Source organism: Triplophysa rosa, linkage group LG11 (assembly GCF_024868665.1).
Source record: "Triplophysa rosa linkage group LG11, Trosa_1v2, whole genome shotgun sequence".
Lineage (NCBI taxonomy): Eukaryota > Metazoa > Chordata > Actinopteri > Cypriniformes > Nemacheilidae > Triplophysa > Triplophysa rosa.
The window spans coordinates 8934257-8949243 of record NC_079900.1 but is presented as its reverse complement, the minus strand read 5'-3'; the positions used below and the strand labels follow the sequence as shown (position 1 = coordinate 8949243).

At 40.5% G+C, this 14987-nt stretch overlaps 1 protein-coding gene across 1 annotated transcript; it reads left to right on the top strand.

The window, feature by feature from the left end:
• The first annotated feature begins 1324 nt into the window (after positions 1-1324).
• On the top strand, positions 1325-14952 carry LOC130562107 (myosin phosphatase Rho-interacting protein). Its single transcript, XM_057346944.1, is given in 24 exon segments — positions 1325-1655; positions 1741-1818; positions 1920-1985; positions 2054-2205; positions 2656-2737; positions 4537-4954; positions 5739-6114; positions 6500-6605; positions 6775-6876; positions 7044-7100; positions 7190-7258; positions 7364-7453; positions 7546-7655; positions 7832-7855; positions 7976-8471; positions 8554-10944; positions 11029-11176; positions 11297-11402; positions 11602-11761; positions 12015-12122; positions 12209-12295; positions 12415-12520; positions 12617-12678; positions 14549-14952. Coding segments are annotated over 24 exon segments (5589 nt in total). The 5' UTR covers positions 1325-1532; the 3' UTR covers positions 14621-14952.
• Positions 14953-14987: the final 35 nt, after the last annotated feature.

Here is a 14987-nt window from a genome sequence, read left to right as displayed (position 1 = left end):
CATTCATGTGTTTTTCATACATTCATAATTTGTTATGATTTATCTATTATTTGTCTTTCTGCATAACTTATCAATACAGATGAACTGTAAAGTATGTGATTGCATCTGATTATGAAGATATATGAACATGTATAAGCCTCTTTTTTGTTAGTTAGCTCTGCTGCGTTAAAAATAACTACATATAAACAGCTACTTTCACAGCTAAAATTATATTTCAATATCATATTTTATGACATTGTTAGTATAATTGTTTACCTAAGCATTTATTTAAAAATGTAAAAAAAACGTATAAAAAATAAGAATTAACGTGCTACATAAAGGGGTCACGTGCTACTGGTTGTAGCCATACTTTCTAATAGGGCTGTATTGGCAAGTGCCTCCCGATACGATACATCACGATTGGGTCACGATACAATATATTTCTATGTATTTCGATACGATACACATTTGCGACATATTGCAATACTTTAAATAGAAAATGTAAAAAATAGAGCTAGAAATACAACATGCTGTACAACACCAGGGGTTTTCTGTAAGGATAAGTGTAAAAACATCCCTTACCTCAGCAGAGTGGCCATGATGTGCGATGCATGGACCTTTAGATCAGAGGTTTGGGTTCTCAAACTGTGGCTTGCGCCCCTCAAGTGGGTAGCACACGGGCATAAGGTGGCTCACGCAAGTCACTTGCATTTCAGTTAAAACAATGAACATGGGCAGTATAAAACCCCTGCTTCATCCGTGCTATAAATGTCATTGTTACTTTTCTTAATAAACTTTTTGTCTAATGCACTGCAGTAGCCTTAATTGTGTCATGACTTGCGAAGCCTACAAACAGCATTATTTTATTACTCCATGACTTATTTTGAAAACCAAAGCACACCCACACACCAGCTCTGCTCCAAGCGTTCTTATATTTTTCCACTTACTTTTGGCCGTATGTATACGACATGAGGTAGAGGTATCACTATCGATACACTATTGAAAAAAAATATTGCAATAGTTACATGTATCGATATTTTTGCACAGCCCTACTTTCTAACGTACTATTTTTTTTAAATAACGCGTAGAATAAAGGCAAGCACAATCCATCATATATATACTTAACAGTGTGCAGCAAACAATACTTTCTTTCTGAACATTGCAGTCAAATTCGGTGTTTTGTTCACACTGAAGGTGCAAGTTGGGACAGCTGATCATGATGTGTCTACGTGACGTCATCAACGCCTCATTTCACCAATTCACCGTGAATTTGCTTCGATTCTGTAGTCGTGCTTAACAACGGACTTCTTTACAAGCCGTAACGCTGGTATCGCTGATATTCAGTCGATAATCCAATCCGTCCACTCAATCCCTAAAAAAATCGAGTTTTATCAGTAGGCTACAAAAACTGGATGCATTTAAACAGCGCGTGGCAGCTAAATGAAACATATCGTTGATGAGCGGCACGGAAAACAATAGAGAACGTGAACCCAGCACGTTAAAATTGTTATTTTTTGTTCTGTGGTTTATTAACACCTGCAAATCCCCAAACAATGTTTTCCACAAGAGAAAATCGATGCCGCCGCTTCCAGGCCAACATCTTTAACAAAAGTAAATGTAAAAACTGCTTCAAAACCGTGGATTCGCACAAACTCAGCGAGGCAGACCTACATCAGGTAAAGAAAGCGGTTTTTACCTTTTAAATGTTTGGCCGACACTTTTCTCGTCTTTTCAGTAGATATTCCTCTGTTTCTATCACAGAGCATGCCTGTTCAGGTGGGCTGGCTTCTTTTGGCCCCTGAGGGCACTGACTTCAGCAATCCGGGCAACAGGAAACGGGTGATGACACTGAGATTATTTTCAGCAGATACACACCTGTGATGTCATCTTGTTCTTTTACCAACACCTATGATCTTTCTTCACCATCTTTTATTTTATAGAAATGGCAGAGGAGATATTTTGTGTTGTATGAGCACGGGCTTCTACGCTACTCTTTGGATGAGATGGTGAGGTCATCATGCTGATGTGTTCTTGTCATGACTGCTTGTGCATTGGTTGAGTGTTTTTACTTTAGGCAGGTACGTTGGCCCAAGGAAGTGTAAATATGACTCAGTGTTGTGAGGTTCACGATGCTTCATCTCAAACCGGATTCCAGAACTGTTTGAGGTTGTGCTTCACGGAACGAGACTTCTACATTAAAACAGAAAACACAGTCAGCATCAGCAGGTAAAGCGCACACTAAAGTGGTTGGGTTAATATTCTTGTTTTTCAAGCCTCATGCTCAGTTTGATTAAACAGATAAATCTCAAATCTTTCTTTTTTATGTCTCATCCCTCTGTTTCTACTTAACTTGTTATAAATCAGTAAATCTCAGCAAGGCTGATATAATCCTTTAAGAGTGTAATAGAAGGTGTCAACGGAGTCTTGGATTAGTATGTACGTGTACCAGCTTTAGAACTGTTGTTTCTAAAATCATTCAGGCTGTTGTCTTGTGCTATTTCATTACCTTTTTTGGAATCAGACGTTTTAGCCTAGAAAAAGTGATGTCCAAAAAGCAAAAGTAAGAGATTTTTGTATGTGAATTTTGTTTTTCTGTGTGGCTGCCTGCCTGGGTCATTTGACTTTGGATCCTATGTCTGACCTGTATTTGAACTAAGAGTATGTGTTTCCTCGTAGGTGGCAGGAAAATCTGGTCGTTTACCCCAAAGCTGCTAAATCAAATCAAAGGAAAAAGAGGAAAGATATTGATCTTCTACAGGTGAGTCTTGTTCACATTAAATGCCCCACCTCCCATGCATAAATGTGATAAATTTGGCAATATCTCTAGTTCTATGTGTACTTAACCTTTTTGCAAATTTTTTTGTATTATATGAAAAACAAGAAAAGCAATTGTATTTTAATTTTTTTCGCTGATTTTCAGTTTACCCCAGGTGTATTTACAGGATAAAGCTGGCACAGTGCCTGAGTGCTGAGGGTGATTTTGTTTCACTGTTGCTTACCGATGCAATGGATTTGACTAAATTCCAGTTTGGCACATTGTCGCTGCTATCAGTTTTAGAGAATATAATCTGCATGCATCTGTTCAAGATGAAATTGCTTTTAAATTTGATATGTTTTGATGGCCTGATGGAAAGTTCAAGAGCAATTTAAAATGCCCTTTTATAAGTATATGTATAGGATTTTTTGTTTTACTCACATACTAGATGAGCTCTTTGACTTAAGCCTCTAAAGAAGTTAACTTGATGTGCATTTTTTATAATTTAGGTTCCAACTAGGCTTACTGTTTTTCTTTGTACAGTACATGCAACTGACATTAAGGATAACTCATCCAAAAATGAAAATTCTCTCATTGTTTACTTATCCTCATGTAATTTCAAACCTAAATGACTTTCTATCTTCTACAGAACACAAAAGATATTTTAAAGAATGATGATTTCTCAGAATATCTTCTTTAGTGTTCTACAAAAAAGAGTCATCTATACAATGACATGAGGGTGATATAAATGTTTTAGTTTCTTTGTTAAAGGGATGGTTCGTCCAAAAATGAAAAAATGTCATTATTTACTCACCCTCAGGTTGTTTTAAACCTGTATAAATTTCTTTGTTCCAATGAACACAGAGAAAGATATTTAGAAGGATGTTAGCAAATTTATTTTTAAAATATATATACATTTTTTTTTGTTCTGTTGAACACATAATGAGATATTTTGAAGAATGTAGGAAATCAAAGAGTCCTCGGACACCTTTGACTACCATTTAATTCTTCCTGCTATGGTAGTCGATGATGTCCCGGAACTGAAAATTACTAACATTCTTCCAAATATCTTTCTCTGTGTTCATTGGACCAACGTAATTTATACAGGTATGAAATTACATAAGGGTGAGTAAATGATGACAGAATTTTCATTTATGGGTGAACTATACCTTTAACTATCTGCTTGTCATTTGAAAGGAAAGATGCTGTTTTCGAGTCCTGCTCCTTTAAATGCCCACCACCACCCCCATTCTTTAGTTTAATTACATTTCTAAGTGCTGTGCCTGTCTTTCTGTCCGTTTGATTTACTAATCTCTCTTTTTCTACCTCCAGAGTATTCTTTTTGCTGACAACAGAGCAAATTGATCTAGCATGCGAGAGTGTCTGTGTGTAGTGTCTTTCCGCTGTGCTGCAACAATTATCAGTATGTGCATGAAGTGGTCCTGCACTGTGTTAAAGTGTTAGTCCGATGGAACATTAATAGCATTAACTTAAGTGATCTGATCAGGATTATTGAGCATTGCCTGGGGAGGGTAAAGAGGTTGTTGTGTGGGAAGTGAGCAGGCTGTTGACGGAATGTGATGTGTGCGTGCGCATGTGTGTGTCTTCCTGTCTGACAAAAGGGGAACATACCTGGCCAGCATGTTTGCAAGGCCAAGAGAGGCTTTCCCTTTACCAACCCTGCCAATCGGATTTCACTGGCCGAGCTCTTGTGTGCAGCCTGCCAAACTCTGATTAACTCACCTGTATGTTCCTCTCTCTCTCTCTCTCTCTCTCTCTCTCTCTCTCTCTCTCTCTCTCAGCAGACAGACGAACTACAAACCTCCAGCAGCAGTACTGTTAGAAGTAGCAGCAGCAGTGGTAGTAGTTTTAACAGCAGTATTATCAGAAGAGGAAGTCTTAATTCTAGCAATATCAGTGGTGGCAGAGCGTCCCAGGCCGTAAGCGATGCATTAAGCACCAGTAAGGGCAGCACAGTTAGTGGTTGCAGGGTCAAGGGCAGCGGTACAATAGGGACCGGTGAAAAAGGCCGAGCAGGCAGCCTGGTGAGCGCGGTGGAGGGGGTCTCTTTGATTTCTTCAGTAAAGAAGCTGGAGGAGGAGTCACCCAATGGTGAAGTCACAGTCTCGTCCAGCAGTGATGCTTCATCACTCGACAGCGTGCTGGGATCATCACTCTCTCCATCACTCGATCAGTTCTCAGGCTGCTCCGGCACAGACGGTACGAGCTCGAAGTGGCCTTAATGCGGGGTTGTGTTTGCTTGTTTGGATGTGTGTTTTGCCTTTAGTTGTTACTGATTTTCCTGCTTGCTATAAAGGTAGGTAGATAAAACTTAATGTTCTTTTGTTGATGTTGTGCTGAATGGTTTCTTTAAGGACATTTTTGAACAGTTCTGTCATTACATACGCCGTTGACATGTCATTCTAAACTCGTATGGCTTTGTTTGTAGTTGTTTGTATATAAGATTCAAGATTCAAAGTATCTTTGAGTCTCCCTTTATATCATATCAAAAGATTGTGTAATCATACAGGTTTGCAAAGAAATTATGACAGAATTTACCTTTTGGATTAAACTATTCCTTTAAAGCGATAGTTCACCCCCCAAAAAAATATGTCATCATACACTCACCCTCTTGTCATTTCAAACCGAAGAAAGATGTTAATTGGTCCCCATTCACTCGCATTGGTTTTGTGTACAATAGAAGTCAATGGGGGCCAGTGCTGTTCAGTTACCAACTTTCTTCAAAATATATTCTTTTGTGTTCTGCGGAAGAAAGAAAGTCATACAGGTTTGAAATGACAAGAGGGTGAATAAATGATGACAGAACTTTCATTTTTGGATGAACTATCCATTTCACTTTAGTTGCTGTAGCTCTTCTGTTAATTTAACTTTTAACTTTTACCTTTTTATTTTTTTAAAACATTAACATCAGCAATTTGGCCAAGAACAGGAAATGCACACCACATTTGTCTCTGAAGAACTGCATTTTGACTTGCTTTTTCAGGCACTAAGAATCGTCTAGGAATTGAAAGTGGCTATTCCTCTCTGGAGAAGACTAGTCCTCTAGTTGGTGATAAACAATCACACACTGACTCCAGGTGTGACTTTGCCTCTGTCTGTTCACCTGCCTCACAGCCCTTTATGTTTCCTACCTCCAAATCTTCTTGCTCCTCTGCCTTTCCTTTACCAACTAGTACACAGTTTAGTGGTGATCCTGAGGATGTGGTTTGTAGCTCCTGGGATAGAAAGGGTTTGGAGTCCATTGAAGAGAGACACTCATCCATGACACACACATCAAGAACACACACATTCAGGCATAATGAACATCAAGCACGCAGCTCGGGAAGAAAAGCACATCGGCTGTTTGGAAATCAACACAGGTAAGACTAGTCATTTCACGCTTGAATCCTTCATTACACATACAGATTTATTCTTTATGTAAAACATTTGTAGCCTTTCCTTTAGTGTGTGTTATTGTATAACCATTACTTCAGAAGTGCTTTACAGTTATTGCACTCCTCTGTTTGTTTTTCAGGAGAATTCATCCTGTCCCCATCCATCAGATTCACACGGAACTCTCATTTGCCATCCATTCATGACACATTTCACATTAGTTACAGCCAAAGAAGACTTTATCTGTTTATCCATCCCTATTCTTTTCACTCCTTTATTACCATCATTAATAAATGCTACTTTGCATAATAGTTTACTTTGGGTAATGCAAAACGTGTCATTTTGATGTTTTGTGTTCATGTTTGTTTGTAGAAGATCTCAGGTCTCTGAGCAGCAGGAGAATTCATGTCTCACTCTGGATGCTGAGCCCTCAACCTCCACTGAACAAAATGACAAGACAGCTGTCAGTACACCTCAGGTGAAAACATGTGCTACATTGTTTAAAAGAGATGTGTTTACGCAGAAATGTGTATTATTATAAACATACAGTTATGTTGATTGTAAACATACAGGTACAGTTACTATGTCTTTACTAATATTATTACTTTTAATTTGAAAGTTGATTATTCTTTTACACCTCTTTATAGGTTTTGTCTCCAAATTATGACATTCCTGATCTACCTCGACCTTCCACCTCATGCAGTTTTCGCTCCAAATCACTGGAACGGAGACTTGATCACACCCCCACTGTAAATACTACTAGCATGTTGTACTCTATAGATCGGACTTCATTATTGTTCTAGATTAATTTAAAGAACAAAATGAATAGTTTATTTAACACATTTTAATCAATAAATTAAATCAATATGTCTACTGTGTATTAAATAAATTGATGACATTCCTTTTTTCCTCCAAGCCTGACCTCCTCAATTTCAAGAAGGGATGGATGTCTAGACTGGGAGAAGATGGAAAGGTGATTTGTAAGATGTGTGAATGCATACCTCATTGCTTTTGGTATGAATGTTTTTTTAACATGGAAAACACGTTTTTCTCTGTTCCCAGTGGCGGAAACATTGGTTCGTTCTTACTGACCAAACATTGCGCTTTTACCATGACTCTGTAGCCGAAGAGGTAATGATCTTGTTGGCTTTAGGTTCAAGCAGATTTTCAATGCAGTTTGCTCTAATAGAAAATACGTTACAGAAAGTTGAATGCTGTCTATGTTTTGTGTCATAGGCAGCAGATGTGGATGGTGAGATCAACCTGTCAACCTGTTATGATGTTACAGATTACCCTGTACAGAGAAACTATGGGTTTCAGATTCACGTGAGTGTATATTAATTGTATTAGAATGTTAGATTATGTAGATTGGAGGATTCTGTGTGTGCAATTGAATTATTTTTACATTTTTTTTTTAGACAAAAGATGGGGTCTTCACACTTTGTGCCATGACTTATGGGATACGGCGGAACTGGGTCCAGGCTGTTATGAAAAATATTCGACCCACCGTTGCCCCTGATGTCACATGGTACAGCATCAACAACTTACCAAGAATATGATATGAATACAGTCAACAAATATATCTTTAAATAGTGATAAAAAGCCATAAGATGAATTAGTATGCCAGTTTGCTGACAAAGCAACAGTTACATGTTAGCATCTTAATGCTTAAATACTTTTTCTATTTCCTTTATGCTACACAAGGAAACAATCCACTGTAAAATCCAGGTTTGAATGCATTTTTATTGTAACTAAAATGTACTGGATACTTTATTATTGTACACACAAGCAGACAAAATTGTAATTTTATTTACCAGATCGTAGTGTACTTCTGCGTTTCCTCCACAGTTCTGTTCCTCAAAAGGCGATTGGTGCGCATACTCATACAGGCTCCTCCTCTCAATACAATACGCTTCCCCAGGAGGAGGATAAAAAGAGTCGCATCAGTGATCGTCGTAAAGAGGGTCGTTACAAAACCTTCGACTGGGCAGAATTGAGTTGTAAACAGAACAAAGAGGAGTTGTCCAGTGACCTGTCAAGAAGGGAATGGAACCATAATTGTGAGCACCGGGTCCCACCTGCACCTGCATCATCCCCTGAAGGGCCAGTTGTATGTTTTCAATCTGAGGCTTTAGAGAAGGAATGTCCTCAGAAGACAAGACTTTATCAAAGGCTAAACAACATGTCCACTAATGTACCATCACACTCAACGATGGTAGTGTCCAATCATACCTCCCCAGGATCAATAAGCCCGGACAGCTTGGAGGTTGATGCAGCTTCGGTACGTGTTTACTGTGACAGCCCTGGGGATCGGCTGGTGAATAGACCTAAAAAGGAAAAGAAGGTATAATTCTTGATCACTATGTGTTGTTCTTTTCGCCAAGCAATCTTGCAAAGTATCTCCTCAAATTGTATGTATTCTTTAGTTACAGGTTGATCGGCCCACTTCTCCTATGCTAGTCAACTTCTCTTCATCCTCAGTCCAGACAGAATGGCAGTGGGAGTTGGAGCTTCAGAGCCTTCGTAGAGAGCTGAAAGCTGAGCACGAAAGGAGTCAAACAAAACAGAGTGAGTCTAAACTTTGTGAGTCCAGACTCCAAGCCGAGCTCAACAATACCCAAGACTGCCTTCGAAAGGCAGAATTAAGAATTCAAGAGGCAGAAACTCTACTGAAGGAGCGCGAGGAGGTGCTGGAAGATCTGCAGGGAAGATTGGAGGAGGTAACGGGCTGTCTCAAGACAACAGAGGAGGCACAAGCCCTGAAAGAGGTTCAGCTGCAGAGGCACCTGCGTCTTCTGCAAGAGAGCCAGGAAAGGGAAAGGAGGAGCTTCAGTGACAGCCTTGACCAATCAGAGCAGCGTTTAAAGGAATTAGAGGAGCACCTGAGGCTGAAAGAAGCTGAGCTGCGTAAAAGGCCAACAGGCGAAGTAACTGATGAGCTTGTACAAAGGTGCCAGGAGCTGCAAAACCAGCTTGAAGAGTCTGACGGTGAGGTCGGACGCCTGCAGGGACGCCTTCACACTGAAGAGACTCTTTATTACGACATGGAACACGATTATGAACGAGCTTGCGAAGAGATACAGGGCTTGCGAGGTGCCCTGCAGGACTGTGAGAGAGTTTGCGAGGAGCGTTTCCAAACCCAGCTGGAGCGCAAACAACAGGAGCTAGACAGGAAGGAGCGAGAACTACAAGAAGTGCTTGTCAAGATGGCTGTTCTTGGGAGTAGTCTTGAGGAGACGGAACGTAGGCTCAAGGAAGCTCAAACTAGTCCTCCAGAAGCGAATGCTTCCTTTGACACATTGACTGAGCCACAACGTATGTTTAAGGTCTCAAACATCAGGCAGAAAATGAAAGGGAAGAATGGCTCAGAAACACAACCCTTTACCCCAGGAGAAGAGTCTGAACGGGTGATCTCCGTGATCCAGGCGCTGGAGCTCAAATTGTGAGACACTGAAGATCGACTCCGGGAGCTTACCATGCACCTTCAACAACAGCAACTCAACACAGGGCCACACACACTCAATGATTCCTGTTGTGCACACACTTCCATCCAGAATCTGGATGGCCGACTCTTTGTAAATGCTCTTCAGAGTTGTACTGGTGCTTTGAATAGCCTGCAAGGTAAAGCTGTACTTGGTGAGAATCCAGGAAGTAGTCAAACTCTGAACATGACCAGCAGAGTGTTGTTGTTGGAGGCACTGGTCATCCAAAGGATGGCCTCTGCGCTTGAGCATCCCAGCACTGAGCTCCTTAGTAGACTGTCAGATCTACGTGTCCATGTCCTTAGGATGTCTCAAGGAGGGAGTGATTGTGGGGCTGTGGAATCTAGTTACTCCCAGATCTTCCTGTACCCTCAAGAACAAGATCACACAAACAGTTCATTGAATGAAAATGAGATCCAAAGATTATGTGTGAGAGCAGAAATGGCATACCTCATACACACACTCCATATGCATTCATCACAGGAGCAGCAGGGTTCTGGGCCATTTAACGTGTTGCCTTGGCCAGTTTTGGATAGTTCTCCATCTAGCTCCAAAAAGGAAAATGAGCACAAGCAGGGATCCAAGCTTGCTGATATTAGCCCACCGGAGCTTGCCCCCTACAGTGAGCAGATGGAAGAACTTGCAGCCAATCTTCTCCTTGAGGACTCCGAAATACAGCTGGCCTGCAGAAAGAACCTAGCGACAGAGCTTCGTGCTCAGGCCCAATCACTGCAGGACCTCTCTACACATCTACAGTCCAATCTTAAAGAAACTGACATGACCTGTGAACTTCCTGCAAGTGTCTTGAAGGTTGCTATGTGTCAGGCCGCTCTGGCGTACATGGCTTGTAGACTACGTTCGGCCATGCAGCAGGAGATGAGCGCTCTACGCAAACAACGAGAGCAGGCGGAGTACGAGGCTCGTGCGGTGTGTCGCAGCATGGAGGTTCTGCTCCAGGAACAGACTGAACTCTACGAGGAGAAGTTACATGAGGGGCGTGTTGTTGTAGAGAAGGCGGAGCAGGGGCGTGTCTCTGCTGAGGTTAATGCCCATTTGAGGGTGGATGAGGCAGAAAGACTGCAGGCGGAGTTTGAGGAGAAACTCCAGGAGCTCCAGAAAATACATGAGGAGGAGATGAGTCGCCTCCATAATTACTACATTCAGAACATGCCAACAGCTCCACCGCTCTCCTTACAAGAAGACAATGGAGAGTTGGAGCAAGTGTCCGTCACTGCTCTCCAAGGTAGAATCAGAGAACTCCAGAGTGAAATCACATGCTTGAAGCAGGAGCTTGGCAAGCAGGATGCCTTCCAGCTAGACCTAGAAAGTGTCAAGGTAAGCAACCACACATTCTCATTACATCATATGATTAACAAGAAGCAAATTGAAAAAAACAAGACACTTGTTTGTGTGTATTAGGCCACGTATGAGCATGCTTTTAGCATTATGGAGGAGAGCCACCAGCGGGTGATTGAGGAGATGCAAAGGCAACATCAAAGAGAAGTGGAAAGACTGACCGAAGAAAGAGAGCGAGTGCTGCAGGAAGAAACTAATGCCACTATTGCAGGTGCTTCTTACGACTTCTACCTCTGGATAAAAGCATTTGCCAAATGAAGAAACTAGAAATACACAGAGGGCTCAGACAGCAATTGTTCTTTCTTAACGGATTTCATTTTGTCCTGTTTAGCCATTGAAGCCATGAGGAAAGCCCATAAGGAAGAAATGGACAAGACTCATAAGGCCATGCAGAATGGAGCCAATGTGGACATCCGCCAGCTTCATGCACAATACAAGTGAGTGTCATAGTGCTCTGATTTACGAAGGTTATTTCTCTGAGTCAGATACACCAAGTCAGTTGGTGGTTAAACAGTAAATACGGTAGTAATGCTGTGGCTCTTTATTTCATTATTGACTTACCATATTTTCAGTTACTGCAGGGGAGGGATTGCCATTTTCTTTCCACTAAGATGTGTCTTTGTGTGTTTTCTACAGTGAGGAGCTTGAATCACTGCATAGAGAACTGGAGGTATTGTCGGAGCAGTATTCTCAGAAATGTCTGGAGAGCACTCATTTAAACCAAACTATGGAGGCTGAAAGGGAGGCATTAGGCATCACGCAGAGAGAGAACCAGGAGCTTCGCGCTCACAACAGGGTACACAGCCACGTACTGTACACACCTACAGATGGGATGTATGAATTGTGAGACAAAATGTGTGAATTACATAATGACTGTCACGGGGTAGTCAGTTTAGCTGGGGGTGGTGTGCCAATTCGTCGATGGGTAGCAAGAAGTGATGTGGGACATTTGACGATAAGCACATTTTGTTTGTATGTTTTGCACACAAGGTATGAATAACCCCCCAATAACATTTTCCCTTTATTTCACATAAAATGTATATTTTAAGGAGTTAAATGAGTGTTTGGCTGCCGAGTTATCTCTGATGCATTCACGCATGAATGGGGAGGTGAAGCACACTCAGTCCTCTCAGGAGAAAGACGTTTATCAGCTGGAGGTAAAACTCAACATCCTAGACACCCATGAGTTTCTTGACTTCATTTTGGTAGTACTAAGCCTAGCAAATTCTGTATGTCATTCTAGGTGAATCTGAGAGTGAAGGAATCAGAGATTAAATGTTTGAAACAAGAGATCACCTCACTTAAATTGGAGCTACAGGCAGCAAATATGGTAACAAATGTTAAAATGAAATATAATGTGAAGTGTGCATAAGGGATTGATCGAATAACAAAACTGGTTGTGTGACCATACTAACATGTTTTCGTTTTGTTTTTAAATAATTTCTTAAGCATTTTAAAGAGTTACAGTTAGAGCTGAGTGCTTTAGGAGTCAAAACTCAAAGTGACTTCACTAAATTGAGGATGGAGCCAGCTAGAAAGCAGAGTTTAAAATATGGTAAGTAACTGGAATTGACTTCAAGACGTTCCTCTTAAAGAAAAAAGAAAATGCTTGCAGATGCATAAACTAACAGTGTGCAACTGTGTGTTACAGATCTGATGAAATCCAGGAGTAACCCTGACTGTTCTACACTCTCGCAAGCCATTGGATCCAAGGTTGGATTACAGTGAGGGAAATAATTAATTGATCCCCTGCTGATTTTGTAAGTTTGCCTGCTTACAAAGAAAAGAAGGGTCTATAATTTTTATGGTAGGTTTAATTTAACTGATAGAGACAAACTATTTTAAAAAATCTGGGGAAAAATGTTATATAAAGGTTATAAATTGATTTGCATTTCAGTCAGTGAAATAAGTATTTGATCCCCGAGCAAAACATAACTTTGTACTTGGTGGAGAAACCCTTGTTGGCAAGCACAGAGGTAAAATATTTCTGATAGTTGGTCACCAGGTATGCACATGTGTCAGGATACATTTAGTCCACTCCTCTGTAAATCTTTAAAGTTTCTTGGCTGTCGCTCAGCAAATTGGAGTTTTAGCCTCCTTCACAGATTTTCTATAGGACTAGGGTCTAGAGACTGGCTAGGACATTTAGCCCCGGTTTCACAGACAAGGCTTAAGACTAGTCCCAGACTAAAATGAATTTTGAGCTGTCTTAACTGAAAATAACCTGCCCTGGCATATATAAAAATATGTCGGTGTCATTGTTTTGTCTCAAGATGCACAACAGTAATGGTTTTTTAAGGCATTTTAACAAAAGCGACTTAAATAACCTAAATTAACTAAGGCATAGTCCTGGCTTAGGCTAAGCCTTGTCTGTGAAACCGGCCCCTAATGTGCTTCTCCTTAAGCCACTCTTTGGTTGTCTTGGCAATATGTTTTGGGTCTTTGTCATGTTAAAGGCACATCCATGACTCATCTTCAGTGATCTAGTTAAGGGGATGAGGTTCTCGTCCAAGATTTTACGGTACATGGGCCTGTCCCTCAGCCCCTCAATGCGGTGAAGTCATCCTGTACCCGTAGCAGAGAAAAAGCCCTAAAGCAGAATGTTTACAACACTGTGCTTCTCTGTAGGGATGGTGTTCTTGGGGTCATAGTCAACATTTCTCTCCCTCCAAAAACAGGAGTCAATTTTGGTCTCACATCACGTTCTCCAAACCTTTTCTGAATCATCTTGATGTTCATTGTCAAACTTCAGACGAGCCAGGCGGGCCTTCTTGGGCAAGAGGACCTTGCGGGTGCTTCAGGATTTCAATCTATTGTGGCATAGCGTGTTACCAATGGTTTGCTTGCTAACTGTGGTCCCAACTGTCTTGAAATCATTAACAAGCTTCTTCCGTGTAGTTCTGGGCTGATCTTTAACCTTTCTCATGATCATCTTTACCCCATTGGGGAAATCTGGCAGGGAGCTCCAGACCAAGGGCAATTGATAGTTATTTAGTATTTCTTCTATTTCCAAATAATCGCACCAACAGTTGTTTCCTTCTCACCAAGCTTCTGTCTGTAGCCTAATCAAGGTTTGTGCAGGTCTACAATCTTGTCCCTGACATCCTTTGAAACCTATTTGGTCTGGAACATGGTGATGGAGAGGTTGAAATGGAAGATACAGATTCTGTTGGCAGGCATCTTTTATATACATAACAAGCTGATTTAGGAGTACTTTCTTAAAGTGACAGGACTAATCTGTGGTCCATAGGCACATAACCAATCTGTGGAGCCAGAATTCTTGCTGGTTGGTAGGGGATCAAATACTTATTTCACTGACTGAAATGCAAATCAATTTATAACCTTTATATAACATTTTTTCCCCTGATTTTTGGTTGATATTCGGTTTCTATCAGTTAAAATAAGCCTACCATAAAAATTATAGACCCTTCATTTCTTTGTAAGCAGGCAAACTTACAAAATCAGCAGGGGATCAAATAATTATTTCCCTCACTGTATATGTGCAGCTACATCAGATAAAGTACTGATGTTCCCTTAATCTTAAACATTATTGACTCTCTAATTCTCTTTTTTTTTTTTTAAGAGTCTTAAGGATGGACTTACTGTTCTGGAGAGGATGAAGCTCTTTGAATTAACTGGCATGCAAAAGACTTGAGTGTGTGCGTGCGTGCGTGCCTGTGTATATGAAAGAGAGCTGTAATTTTAGTGTTTAATGTGGGTTGAATTATTTAAATGTATATAATTAACACACTGAATTCTAATTATACCTATAGTCACAGGTGTGTGTGTGTTTGTATGTCTCAGTCATTTTAATTGTTCTAGTATGTTACTACATTAGACCCAAAATGTCCCAAATAGAACAGATTTTTGAGGTTGTCTCTCTAAAATCTTAAACTGTTTGTTTTATATTTATATGTTTTCGCCTCAGTTTATAACTGGGCACCAGTTTGATTTGCTTCATCTTTGATTATGAATAAAGTCAATCTTTTTCTATCTTAAAAGTCAAGCTTTTTCTATCATAA